Here is a 14,911-nt window from a genome sequence, read left to right as displayed (position 1 = left end):
TTTGTTTCACCATGCTCTTACTGCACAGTATCTGTTGGAGCCTGTTAACAGATGGCTAGATGTGGCCTGCAATGGATTCTGTAATGCTCTAGCACCGAGGCCTGTTTATCCTCTCAGCAGGTGGTTAGCTAGCACCATCAATAACCTTGTTAAATATTTAAGAACTCTCCTAGCCATGCTTTTCTCCTAGTTCTCCTTCTCTTTTTGTGGAAGACAAAGGGATCAGGGATTTAATTAGACATTACCAAACAGAGTAGGCAGACTGCCCTCAACATTTTCATTTTCAACAGAAGCTCCTGGCAATTTTAGTAAGAATCAAATTTAGCTCAGCAACGAATCGAAACATAACACCAGAGATGGAAGTTTAAAAAACTCTCCACTACTTGGACACTGGGAAAATGCACTTTGCAGTGCCGATGAACTTGAAATATCTCAGATGTCTGTGGAAATTATTCCTCGAACCAAAAATACGCTCTTCAGATCGACAGTTCATTAAGTGTACATTAAATAATCACTAAATAAAATAAATAAAGCTGTTTTAATTTGTTTGTTTTGTATTTATTTCAATGTAAGTTAAATTAAATATACTCTATTTTAATTTCATCTAATTTTTAATTTGTATTATTAAATTCAATTATTTTCTTAATTTAACAAAATTTAATGTAACTAAATTAGAATGTTTGAATATAATGTCATTTAATTTACTTTGATTTCATATTTTTTTTATTTTAACTTCATTTATGTAAAGTTTGGTTATTTGAATTGTTGGGATTATTTAATTCAAGTTTAATTTAATTCAATTTTTGTATTTTTAATTTAATATTATCTAATCTAGCTCCTGTGTTAACACTTAAATACTTATGTATTGATGAATAATTAGTTTACATTAGCCTCGTGAAGGAACTTGTTTTGGTGGAACATGTGTACGTTCAAGGGTTGTTTTAGTCATATAACGGAAAACTCAGATTGGACAGATCTGGGATTTACCCTGCAGAGATCTGAGGAGCTGTTAATCATAGTCTTCATAAATCGACCAGAGTTTAAAATTACAACACAAAGAAAGCGGAAGGTAACGGGACATCCGAAAATGGACATCTGAAAAGAGTGACATCCAGCAGAATTTCCAGCAGAACGAGAGCAATCCCGGATGTGGAATGTCGTGGATGTGGACTACCTGTTAGCCAATCACATGTAGACATGTGACAGTGAATAAGCGTGATGTCATTCATATCAACAGGGTCTATGGGTCAACCCCACTGCTTCCATCTGGAGGTCTCCCAGTCCTTCAGTAAAAGTTGCTCTTACCAGCTTTGTTAAAAGTTCTTAAGAGGAAACTCTTTGCTGGGAGCTTTTTCACCCCATTAAGAAGGACCCCCATGAAGTTAAGACACTTGGTGAATATTGTTTAGCAGTTATTCATGTGTTGATTTTCTGTTTTGTGTGTTTGATTATGTAAACCTCAGCCCCTCCAGCTCGTCTCTGCCTCTTGGTCTTGTCCGCCTGGCCAACAAGCAGATAAACTGGCAGCTGGTGCTTGCAAGGTGCAACACACACACACACACACACACACACACACACACACACACACACACACACACACACACACACACACACACACACACACACACACACACACACACACACACACACTTTCTCTCTCTCTCTCTCTCCCTCTCTTTGTGATCAATACCTGAGTGTTAGATACTTTGTTGCTGACATGCACTTAGCCTTTCTCTCTTCTGATTCCTCTCCCTTGTGTGTATGCCCTCAACCAATCATTTAATTGTACTCATTACAACAGACAAACCAAATGGAAAGGCTGTTTTTAATTGGCTATCGATTCCACCATGTAAGACGGCGTTATCAAATGATGCTGCAGATGTCCATTGGTTTGATGTGCTTGATCCTTCCATTTAGTTTCTGTCTGCCCTTAACTCTCTCTCCCCTCATTTCAATCCCTCTGCTGAAACTATCTTTGCTCTGTGTAATGCTCCCAATTATTATTGTTTTTATTCTCTTTAAGCCATCAAACACGGCAACACAAGCCATCCAGTCTTTATCTCCCATCCAAACTGCCCTACCAGATACACACTCTAATCTTCCTTAATCACCCAAGATGGTCTTCATTTCATCCCCCACTTAAATAAAAATTAATAAAAATATAGAAAAAAATTCTGTCATAATGACATTTGTTCACTTTGATTTTTTACTCCTCTTACTCGCTACTCTCTTTGTGTTCTCTCTCATTTCTTTCTTACTCTTGTTTATTCCTCACCTTTTTCTTGTTCTCTCCACAGTAATGGCAAACTGTTGGCAGTGGTTCAGGACCAGTGTGTGGAGATTAGGTAATTATTGAACTCTATCCTGCTGTTTGAGGCACTCTGTCTCTTTGTGCCGAGTGATGGAGAGCCTTTTTAATTAGTGGGGTGGTTTATAACATCTACTCTTAAAAAAGAGCTGCAGTCTCTGCAGTAACAAAACAATACCTTCAGAATCAGTAACAAAACAATGCATTTTATGGCATTTCAGACAACATAAAATGAATGCTAACAAATTGAAAATACCAGTGCTGCCTAAATCTTGTGTGTGTGTGTGTGTGTGTGTGTGTGTGTGTGTGTGTGTGTGTGTGTGTGTGTGTGTGTGTGTGTGTGTGTGTGTGTGTGTGTGTGTGTGTGTGTGTGTGTGTGTGTGTGTGTGTGTGTGTGTGTGTGAGAGAGAGAGAAAGAAACCACCACAGCATACATACGCATGAGTGTGTTTGTGCTCATTTGGAGTGGTTGTAATTATTTTCAGACACAAATCCAATTTCCCCCTTACACAGAGAAAATGTGCCCCCTCAGCAATGTGCTCTATTGACACGATGTAGTGCTTTAAATGGTGCAAAATTGAAATGAAAATCAACAGCAATGATGCAGGTATACAAATAAGTCTTGCTCTCCAGAGGCTAACAAGAGGCAAGTGCAATGGCTGTGAAGCTTTAGTTCCTTTTGTCCCTCTGCATAATTGGAAGTAATTTTCATGCACATATCCATATGTAAAAACCTGAGTACGTTTCTGTTGCTCACTGCACTCAGAATTGTGTTGTGGTTGACCTGCTGTAATCGAGAGCAATCAAGTCTCTCTTCTTATGCCTCAGCTTTATAGTGTGGGTTTCTCCTGTGTCCTTTGTTCGCACCACTGTTGTTTAATCACAGTGTGTTTTATCACCTTGCTTTATGGCATTTGTTGGTGTGAGTGGGTGTTAAGTCAGCTCAAGGCCTTATCCATTGAGCTCTGTTTAAGAGTCTGTCTAAACACTGCCTACTCTCAAGGCCCTGTCTGCTTGATCAATTGAGCTACTTCAGTTGGCAGGCCATCAGTGGCTATTATAACCCACCTCATACCAGGTCATATGAGGCTAAGAGTGTGTATGGTTGCACTCTTGGGTGTGTGTATCCTTGTCGTGCAGTGTAATTTTTTTTCACGTTTCCCGCCCCTCTAATTCTGTCTGTGTGTGTGTTTGCTCCTCAGGTCTGTGAGAGATGACTTTGGCTCAGTCATCGGGAAGTGCCAAGGTAAGCTTGCCGCCCCGTTTTATCAATCACATACTATAGTTCACAACATTTTTTTTAACCTGTAGTCTTCATTTACAGTATCTATAGTTGTGTGTGAGCCTGTGTTTGTTTTTACACACATACTTTGAGTTTGTTTCAAAGAAAAATATCAACCACGGTGGCTAATTGGAATGTGTGAGAGGGACTGTGAATAGCAACACAGATAATCACCCTCATCCCCTACGCTGCCACTCATTATACGCCGCCTCGTAGTGGCTGATTAGAATGAATCTCCTCCATTGTTTGATTAGCTATTAAAATGGCCTGCTGTGTTGGCTTTAATTGCTTTAAACATGGCGAGGCCCAAAACGTTCTGCAAGTTAAAAATGTTTGTAATGTGGGAATACAGAAAAACTCAAAATACTATCTTTTTTTTTTTTTTTTACTTAAAGCTGCACTAATCAAAATGTTTATATTAACAGATGAAATCACTGTTTGTAATGTAGAAGAGTTTTCTCAGCTCTGTGTAGAATTTAAGTGTCTTTCAGCTTAGTGTTTTGGTTTTAAGGCCTATAGTTAGGGCTGGGCGATATGGAGAAAATCAGATATCACGATATTCTTGACCAAATACCTTGATATCGATATTGCGGCGATATTCTAGGGTTGACAATTGGTGCTTTAACAAAATAACTTCACACTTAGATTTTAGATAAATAATCATCAGTAATGTGGACATAATCATAACGTCTAAGTGGGGAAAAGGCAAATAATAAAACAGCTAGAACAGTCTGGTAAGTTCAGAAAAGTACATCACTTTACTGTAATGCAGCCTTTAAAACCAGGAAAAGACAACACTTATGTCCTATCACGATATTACGATATCCAAAATCTAAGACGATATCTAGTCTCATATCACGATATCGATATAATATTGATATATTGCCCAGCCCTACCCATAGCTTTATTGTTTAGTTCCCTCTTACCACTCTCATCAACCACGTTTCCAGCTGCGACATGCAGCTGCTTTTAGCAAAAAGCTCAGATAAACCCAACTGTAAACTATGCTCAATGGTGTTTTTTGCCTCCAACGGCGCCTTCCAGGCAGCTAACCCTAACCTTAACCCTAAACATAACCATTGCCGCGCTGCCTGGGAGGAGACGTTGGGGGCAAAAAACACCAAAGACCATAAACTACCTGCTCAGCACCAAACAGACAGCCAACGTTAGCAAGTAGCTCAAGAATATAGTGGAGCATTTAAAGAGCCAGATATTTCCCGCAGGAGTTGGTGGAGACCAAAACAGAGTTTAAAGAACCTTGAATATTGGACTTACATTCATCAGGTAGACAGAAACATGACTCCTAATGGAAGATAATGTTGCTCTGTGCCTGCTGGATGTGTAAATGTTAGCTAAAGCTCACCATAAAAAACTTTGTAAGGTGATATATTTGCATATTGCATATTTATATGTGTGTTTACAGCTTGTTGTGCTGCCCCCAAGTATCCATCCATCTTCGTCCGCTTATCCAGTATCGGGTCACGGGGGCAACAGCTCCAGCAGGGGACCCCAAACTTCCCTTTCCCGAGCCACATTAACCAGCTCCGACTGCCCCCAAGTAGCCAAAAACAAATCAAATCATGTTTAGAGCCACTATGTGTACTATAATCTATACATTTCTGACTTAAGACATCCAGTCGTGGTAGCAACAAATAATACACTTTGGTGGACAGCAATGCAAACCAATGTCCGCAGTCCCCTCCACAGATCCAACCAGAGGACACTTAATGAATTGGCTGAAAGAAACAACTAGACTGCAGCAACTTTGAGCAGGATTGTTCAATATTTTTACAAAAACAAAAGCCATCCGAATCATTTGACAGAAGCTATTATCACTAACACTCTATAGAGGATCACTTTAAAGAGAACAAAAAAAAATACAAGGGTATTTTCTTTATGAAGTTCAGTTTTGTCTTCACATCTTTTGCACATACACTCGCTCACAAACGCGTACACACTGCTCCAAACATGTCACAGTAACGAGCAAGAGCAAGAGTACAGTTAAAATGACACTGGTGTGGGTTTTGTTAATATTTTTCTTCCTTTTCTCTTTCTCATCATCTTTCTCACCCCTTCTCTGTCTCTCTGTCTCACACTACATTTGTTCTGCTCCGGCTAGCCGTCATTGTGTGCCGTTGTTCTAATGGTTCATAGTGTGGATAACAGTAGCCCCTGGGTGTGTGTAAACCCCGGCCTCCCTCCTCTTTTTCATTCCATTTCATCTCTTCTTTTCATTTTACTTTTACTTCATTTCATTTCACGGAGATTTGTCCTAATGGATTTTGCTGTGATCCTGCCTTTAATGGCATTTGCTTTTAATGGAGGAGTGTGCGTGCGTGTGTGCTACTGCATTTCTTGCTCGTGCGTGCGCTTGTGCATACGCATCCCCCGTGCGTGAAAGCGTTCTGTGCATCCACACCTGTGTATCACTCTCTGTCTCCCCCCCCCCTCCCTCCTCCCTGTCAGCTCCTATTACAGTGGAGTCGTCTCCCACCCCCGTACATAATTCATAAGTGTTGAGCTCTGATAAATGCATCCGTGAGGCTTTAGATAGAAGGCTTCTATCGGGTCATTGAGTGTAATTCTGCCCCCGCCATCGCTAGAAGAAAAAAAAACACACACAAAAAACAGGATAGGACAGTAGCATCCAATTTTCCAGCTCCCCAAAAAACCCATCTATGTGGAAATGGAGCCCTCTCTGCCGCATAACAACATACTGTATACAATTCATAATGGCAGCGAGATAGGAGGAGAGGCAGCATGAGAGTGAAATAGAAAAAAAGATAACAATAGGAAGCAAAAGAAGAAGAAGAGAACAGAGGAGATGCTTGGTACCTACGGCTCTCATAATGTCTCCATGTTCTCCTTCTCAGCCGACAATCTCAGAGGTGTGTTAAATCGCCTACTTCTCTAGGTGCTCTCCGATACTTAGGCCTTACAATTTGGTGAGCTATTATTTCTCTCAGTGGGTGCCAGATTCATTGTTTCCTCCTTTCTCTCTCTCTCTCTCTCTCTCTCTCTCTCTCCCTGTTTTGGCGCCTTTCTTTCTCTCATTCTCTTCCCTCTCCATGTCTGTCTCACCTCCCACTTCTCTCCTTTATTCTTCATTTAAAATTCTAGTCATACAATATCCAACGCCTCCATTCGTTTGCAGTATTGCCCACCAGGGGTTGCAGCAGCGTTCCTCAGCCTGGAAATTCAATACAATAAACGCCGATAGCGCCGTTATGTGATATCAACAAAAACATAACTTCCTTTTCATACCTTTATTGCTTAGTAGACACAGCACCCGTGGTGGGATATTATATTTAACACTTCAATGTATGTCTTCAATGCTGAAGGCTTGTATGTCGTAATACTCAGCTTTCTTGTACCCAATGCACAGAGACTGTGCACAGGTCTTACCCTATTTCCCTCATACTGTTCAATATGTCATAAACAAGTATTCAAAACAGATCTGAGGCCTGCCAGACTGCCCCAGCTCTTCCATCAGAGGGAAGTATGACAGCGAAGCCTTGAGAAGGTGCCAGCAGGCAGGGATGTGCTTTATCACAGCGATATGGTTACACTCACAGCACTGCTGAGCCAGCAGATTGGTAGAACAGTAGCCTATACTTCAATAAAAGCTGGATTTATGATCTCCGCTCTCCTCCCCCCTCCCTCTCTGCCTCTCTTTGACGCTCTCCACCTTTCTCCCCCTCTCATCGCACGTGGGAAAGTGTGTGCGCGTGCGTCTTTGAGAAACAATTATTGAGATGTATTATTTTAGCTATGCTTCATAGATGAATTGGATAGGTCCTTACACACACTGTGTTGATGTATGTCATTAACTTCATCCTTCTTCTCCCATCTGTATTCATCATCGGCACACAACAGAACACCAGGGATTATTCGCAGAGAGATTTCTCATCTGGTTTAATATGAAATCTGTGGCTCTCTTGCCACTCTCTCTCTGTTTGGTATGAGCTTTCTAGTCTTTCTTATTTTTTTTTTTTCCATCTACCGCAGTGCCAAAGGACCCAAACCCCCAGTGGCGAAGGGTGGCATGGAGCCATGACTGCACACTGCTCGCCTATGCCGACAGCACTGGCACCGTGCGCCTTTTCGACCTCATGGGCAGCGAACTCTTCGTCATCCCGCCGGTAACTGTGCCAGTCCCTCCTCTTTGATGTCATCAAACAACCCCATTCCCCCTTCAAGCTGCCTTTGTGTCTAAAATGTTTTTCTTGTGCATCAATCAGACGTAACATATGGAAACTCAGCACTAACTTAGCTTTTTTTTCATTTGTTATTTCCACATTTTTCTTAGATGATTGGTTCAGCTGCAACATATATTCATCTCATATGAATTAATGTATAAACTCCCCTTAATGTATCACTTGAAAGAACTGTACAGCCTGATTCTGTTTTGATAAATTAAATCATCAAATAGAAATTGGGGCATGCAGCTTCTTATCCTTACTAAATGCTAACATGCTACAGCAGATTTGGCTGTATTTGTAACTTTACAGTGACACACTTATGAGAGAATCAGACATCCACAATCTTGGCTCCAGAGACTGGTTGGGCTATGTGCTGTTCTTTCAGTGTAGCACACATTTACTGGCCACTTTGAGCTGCCTGTCACCTTTTTAAAGAAAACATTTCAGACACCCACTCTTTGTCTGTCAGGCCTGCTTTCTTCATTCATTGTCTCATCTCTCTTTCTTCTTCCCCATTTGCTCATAGTGTCCCACTCTTTCCTTCTTCATCTTCATCACCTCCTCCTCTCTTTAATTTTTCACACGAGTGCTGCTCCCTAGATTCTCCTCTCCTTCCCTCCTCTAGCATTTCTCTCATTCTTGCATGTCTGTCTCTCAGTAGCTCTCCTCACGCTACCATTTCAAGTATGCCGTTCCCCCTCCCTTTAATGCCCTCTGTGTGCTACATATTATCATTCCTCCATTTCTATCCATCATTTCTTCGGTTTCTCTAGTGGCCCTGTCGGGGGCGATGAGCACAGACACTCGTCCTTTCACCCCAGCCATCTCTCACCGTCAGTGATCTTCATTCCTTTAGTGCAACTCTACTTTGTTATGTATCTAAAGTATGTGTGTTTGCACACTTACACCAGCACCCCCCAACCCTGCTGTGTTGTTTCTCTTGTTTGTCACTGTGTGACAAAAAAAGTGCACAAACCGGTGACTTGCTGCTATTTCTGGAGGATAAAAAACATCAATTTGACAGAAAGTATGCATAGATGAGTTTGTTTTTTAAATTTGCTTCCCTACCTCCCTTATCTCTCTTTCACTTTTTTGTCTCTTATCTTTTGTTCCCTGCATTCCCTGTCTCATCATTTTCTTTCTTAATCTTTTTTTTTCTGTCTATTTTATGTTCTTTCTACAATTGCCGCTGTTGTCATGTATCTTTGTTATTTGATCTGTAAAAACTTGGTGGGGGCATAAACTCATAGATAATAATACATATTTCTTTTGATTTCCTCTACCATTTACTTCAGATACTTTCACACCGCCGCTGACTCTTCTTTCTCATCTCTGTCTTGTACCAGGCGGTGAGTTTTCCTGGGGATTTCAGTTGTGCAGTGGCGGGCCTGATCTTTCTGAAGTACACAGCCAGCGCCCAGTGGTCAGCCGAGCTGCTCGTTATCACATACGGTGGCGGGCTCAAGAGTTACCTAGTCAGGTGAGAGACTCCTTGTTTATGATAGGCTCGGTGGTCTGAAACTCCGGCCCAATTACTTCCTTTTCTGCCTCCTTCCAAAACTCACCGTAAATCAGATAACCAGTGCATTTAAAGAGACGAGAAGAAAGAGGAAGCAGGTAGAAATCTACACACACAATAACGACATACTGTCACTGTAAAAGTTTCAACAAACATCATATTTAAATACACACAAGAAAATTGATTTGTAGCTGTCCCATTTCTGGAGATTTTCTCAGCTGCTTTAGTATCATCTGATTTTTTTTTTAATATATATTTTTTTAAAGTATCATCTGATTTAAATGCATGCTCTGTATACACTAACCTTTCTCGGACACTGCACTCTATGTGTGGTAAGATTTGATGCTGCATGTTTGTCTATGTGTAAACGTTAGGGGGAATGATACCTCTCTTTGCATAGCAATTCCCCTACTTGCCAATCCAAATACACATTTTGAGTATTTGATTAATGACATCTGATTTTGTGTAATGAATCTGCGTGTGTGCTTTCCTCATGGCAGCTGCACCTTCCCTATTAATTTAGCATTATTATTTAATATGGCATTATTTTAGAGATTTCCCATTTCATTCTGCATGATTGCCACTGTGGCAACAAGCCCTGGTGTGCTGACACTCCAAGACACGGGATGAGATTGGGCATGTGTGTTGAATCTCGATCAGACGACATCCTGCGCATGACTTTCCTTCAGTTCTGTGTGCACAGAGGAAAATGCTGATTTACTTTTCTATTACAGGCAGATAAATGGTGTTTGTGTGTGTGTGTGTGTGTGTGTGTGTGTGTGTGTGTGAGAGGAGGTAATTAAGACGTGTGAGACATTTGCTCCAGATTTACTCTGAGGGTGCTGGTTTGTTTTATTTTCAGAATGGATGTCACACTCACTCCTTTTCATATGACTGCATTCCAATATTTTTGCTCAAACACTTTGAATTAGAATTTCAGACTTATAGCTGAGGCTTGACAATAAGTAATCTCTCTTACTCTCTCTCTTGGTCTGTGCCAGCACTTTATGTGTGTGTCTGCTCACACACACACACACACACACACACACACACACACACACACACACACACACACACACACACACACACACACACACACACACACACACACACACAGACGCTTTACGGTGGCATAAACACCTAAACTTCTGGAGGAAGTTGAACTGTGTTGTACTCTTTCTTTCCTCCTTTTCTTTTCCTTCTCTCGGTGCAGTTTCCACTGCAGGGAAACAACATTTCCCCAAAGAGATATGCCCACACAAATTACACGACGTCTCCTCTAGTACCAATCTGATTTAGATTGCCCACTTAAATTAGATTATATATTTTGCCATGTTTCATTTTAATTGCAGCTGGGGTGTAAATTGCTCTGTCATCTTCCCCAAAACAGCTTTGTCGCACCATTAACATTTTGCACACAAGTGTTCATGTTTTGATTGTTTATGTGCCAGAGTTTAATTATAGTTGGCTTGTCTTGTGACCAACCTCTCCCTCTCTCTCTTAGCGTGGGGACCAATCAGAACTTCCAAGAGAACCACAGCTTCAGTTTCTCCGCTCACTACTCCCACGGCATCACCTCTGCTATTTACCACCCTGGCCACCGGTAAGTTAGTTGTTGCCAACAATCCAACACCTTTTCAACCTCAAGCTCACACCAGGATAGACACTAAAAGATTACATTAAAAACAAAAAGGAGCCAACAACGCATTTTGCATGTTGCTTCATTAGAATCGCTTTTTGCTTGATTGCCATCAGGTGTCTTTTTTTTTTTTTTAAGATCACTTTTGTATTAGTTTTATGTTTTTTAAACATACAGAACAGACAAACACAATTGAACAAGAACAACAACCCTCTCCCACCCCCCACCCTCTGAAGTCTCGAGGAAAACAAAAACAGGAATCACACCTTGCCTAGTCACTCTCCTCTAGTTCTTGTGATGCTGAGGTCATTAGGACTGATACTTGTGCTGCTGCGTTTTTCCATAAGTAGATAGTCGATGATTTGGCTTTGTTAATCCTTGCTGTAGAGAGCTCAAGCATAACTATGTCTAGAAAATACGCTAACCACTGTTTTATACAAAGCAAGTGGGGGGGGGGGAAGCCAGCGTTGAGCCATCATTTTCTTGGTCGCGGTTGATCCGGCTAGCCAGATTTTCTTCTGTCTCCCAAATAGGTGTAATTTTGAGTTGTCATTAAGTAACAATCAATTAAGTAAAAACAATCGGGTCAGTAGAAAGTCAACATCCCATCACATCAGATAATATTGATGTTGTTTTATTCCAAAACTCATGCAGGTGTGTCTTTTAAAGGTGACTCACTTTTTCAGTGCTTGTGCACATACATGTGGGTATCGGGAGTGCCTACCAATCCACAAACTGTGAAATAAGACAACCCAGTCAGTTTTTTGGGGGCTGCCTAGATCAGAAAACATGGGATTCAACAAGCCATTCAGATTTGGCTCCACCCACAGCTTGAGAACTTGTGCTACGTGTGCATTGAGAACTACTTTGCGAAGGTGCATCGTGTTTTTCTCACAAGCCAATCAGAGCAGAGTGGGCTTTTTTAAAGAGACGCTAAAACAGAGTGTTTCAGACACAGAGTAAATACACGTATATTGAAACAGACAGTATAAGAAAAATAATGTGTTTTTTTAACATTAGCATGAAAACATGTTCTAGTAGACTGCTGAAATAAATAAATAAATGAAAATGAGCACGTCACCTTTTTAAATAATCTGGTGCTGATTCAACAGGTTTACATTCCCCAATACAAATGCCCTTCAAAAAGTCAACAATAGCAAAGAAGTAGGCAATACCAGGGACCACAATGGAAATAAGTCTTTGGGCTTTATTGTGTCATCCCTGACTATTTATGTGTTTTTAATGTATGGCACAGAGTATGGTTTCATATTTTTATATTTAAGTGGTCAAATAAAATCAGTCAATCAATAGCAACTATAATTCTACTGTACAAAATTAGATATAAATATTACATTTCCATTTCCATAAGATAATGAAATACAATTAAGTTGAGTACAACAGAGGATGAGTAGACCCAGAGTGCATACATTTTCATTAGATACCATAAATATCATAAAGTACATGAATATCCCTAAAATAAGATACATATCAAATCAAAAACAGTAGAAAAATATACATTAGAAGAAAGAGGATACTATACATAACAAATAATACATTATGTTAGATTACAGAAGTTGGATACTATTTACTGAGTAGATATAAAATATACCTGTCTTAATAAGGGAGGGGAGGGAAAGCGGTTGTATCAGGTGGGGTTTCAGTCACCTGTAGGCATAGAGATATAATGTAGTTTAGACATACAAGCTATACATTTTTTTTTTTTTATAAAAATGGACTTAAGTCTGATGACTCATTTAACCTATGTGGCTCCAAGGAGTTGAGAGTATGCTTCCCTTTTTAATAACTGATTTATGATATTGCCAGCCCTAGGGGTTAGAGTGACTTTCTATATAATAGAATATAATTAAATATTAAAAAACAATGCATGTATCTTTTAATCTATCAATGGCAGCGTAAATAATGCATGTTGCATTCACTTGACAACCTTAGTGATTTGTATATTCTCTTGTGGCCTCCGCAGTCCGAGCCTTCTTTTATTACAACAGTGTTTCATCAAGAGTTTTGTTCATACATTTACATTCATACATCTTCAGACATCTTCATAACTCCTTTGAATCAATTTTCATCCTTAAACCTATTTTCAGATGATGCTACACGATGCCATGTACATCTCAAATATCTGAATTTAGAAGTGGCTGTGTGATTTCAAACGCTTTCATCATCATTTGACATCTAGGGGAAATATGAGTATACGCCAACGTGTCGTCAATACGCTCATAAATATGTATTATATTGATCTCTTGTGCTACAACGTAATGTGAATTCACTGAATTACAGATAACTTAGTGAAACTTCATTTTACCATACAATGAAATATGTACCATAAATATCAGTTGAGAACAACAGAAAACAAAGAAGAAATACAAGGCTCTTATGCAGACATTCTTGCACAGGCATAAGATGTACGTTATGGAATGGGGCCAATTGTCTTACTCTGGAATAAGTGAACCAATCACTTTAATGCAACACCTGCAGGAATTGACTATAGCAGTCTAAAATGTCCTTGGCCCTCCGGACCACATAGCATTCAAAGGTTTCGGTTAATTATGTCTGGCTCACACCCGTGACCTGACTGTTTTCACTACGCTTCCCCAGTCTGCCCAAACCAGATTTAGTTTGGCCGGTGAAGCTTGGTTTGGCAGCTTGATGGATTTTGGCAGCTACTGTCCAGTGTTTGCCAACTGATAGATGAGATGGAACTTTAATGATCCCTGTGTGAAAACTGGGTTAGCAACCGAGGGAACAGCATAGAGGTAAAAAAAAAAAAAAAAAAAAAAAAGGCAAGGTGAGTAGCTGGGTGTGAAATAATAATTACAAAAGTTGAACGTACAGATGAACATACTGTAAAATGATGAAGATGTAACGTGCAGGTTCAAGCAGACACTATGGAAGTGTTTACCAGCGACAGTTTTAAATTACGTGGCGCACAGACGGGATTACAAATACTCACAAATGTTTCCAGATGTGCACTTAGACATTGTGATCTTCTCATTACCATGAAATATAGAATTAATATACTGTATATACATGTATATGCAGAATATACAGATGTGCATCAGGAATGTGAGAAGTAGTCTTAAAATCTGTTTCAATGAAACCTTATATCATAGCACACAGAGAAAGTGGCTTATATCAGACGTGAGGTTTTATGTTAACGCAAAAAAAACTTAGCTTACCATCAGTTTATAAACTCACTCTCAACTTTTGCCTCTTACTAAATGTCCAACTTCTCTGCACCAGGGGGCAGTGTTGAGCTGGACAGCGCGGCTTCATCCACACCTACTCCAAGAGTTCCTGATCCTTGTCGCATCTGTTCTGTTTCACTGCAATGAGAGGCCCACAGATCACTGTAGTCATTGTGGTATTGTTTGTGTTTTTACAAAACATTGATTCCAGCCAGATTTTTAACTCCGATAGATTACTTTTTTTTTTAATTCACTACTTTTCTAAATGGCACTTCAGTAGTGAGAAAACGCACCGATACCCTGGCTTGAACCCAGGATGAGGTGACCACCTTAATTCGCTGATTGATCTGTCAGGAGGACAATCAGGGAGGCGGTAACCATGAGTGTGTGTGTGTGCTTGCTTGTCAGATTGCTGCTAGTAGGAGGCTGTGAGTCGGGGGATGACTGTACGTCCAAGGCCTCTTGTTATGGGATTACAGCCTGGAGGACTCTGTCTGGATCGCCCCACTACAAACAGGTCACCAGCTACGAGGACGATGTCAGCGCGGTAAGGAGACTACACACAGTTATTCATGCAGTATCTAACACACACACACACACACACACACACACACACACACACACACACACACACACACTAAATATTGCCATTATATTCTCTGTGTCTGTTAGAATCAGAAGAGAGGTTTCTTCAAGATCCCCAGCTTCAGATTTTTTTCCAGACAGGGAGATGAGAAGGTACCACAGATCTCTTC

The 14,911-nt window shown here is 40.3% G+C and overlaps 1 protein-coding gene across 2 annotated transcripts in view; it reads left to right on the top strand.

Annotated features, from left to right (window-relative positions):
- Window positions 1-14,911, top strand: part of nbas (NBAS subunit of NRZ tethering complex) — a 157,978-nt gene that overhangs the window by 2,511 nt on the left and 140,556 nt on the right. For both annotated transcript variants that reach the window (XM_031321691.2, XM_031321689.2), the window contains exons 4-11: window positions 1,464-1,541; window positions 2,298-2,345; window positions 3,511-3,554; window positions 7,599-7,732; window positions 9,139-9,272; window positions 10,816-10,914; window positions 14,565-14,703; window positions 14,829-14,894. In XM_031321691.2, the coding sequence (XP_031177551.1) occupies window positions 1,464-1,541; window positions 2,298-2,345; window positions 3,511-3,554; window positions 7,599-7,732; window positions 9,139-9,272; window positions 10,816-10,914; window positions 14,565-14,703; window positions 14,829-14,894 (742 nt within the window). The remainder of the gene's footprint in view (window positions 1-1,463; window positions 1,542-2,297; window positions 2,346-3,510; window positions 3,555-7,598; window positions 7,733-9,138; window positions 9,273-10,815; window positions 10,915-14,564; window positions 14,704-14,828; window positions 14,895-14,911) is intronic.

The sequence above is a fragment of the Sander lucioperca genome, chromosome 19 (assembly GCF_008315115.2).
Source record: "Sander lucioperca isolate FBNREF2018 chromosome 19, SLUC_FBN_1.2, whole genome shotgun sequence".
NCBI lineage: Eukaryota > Metazoa > Chordata > Actinopteri > Perciformes > Percidae > Sander > Sander lucioperca.
This window is presented reverse-complemented; position numbering and strand designations above follow the sequence as displayed.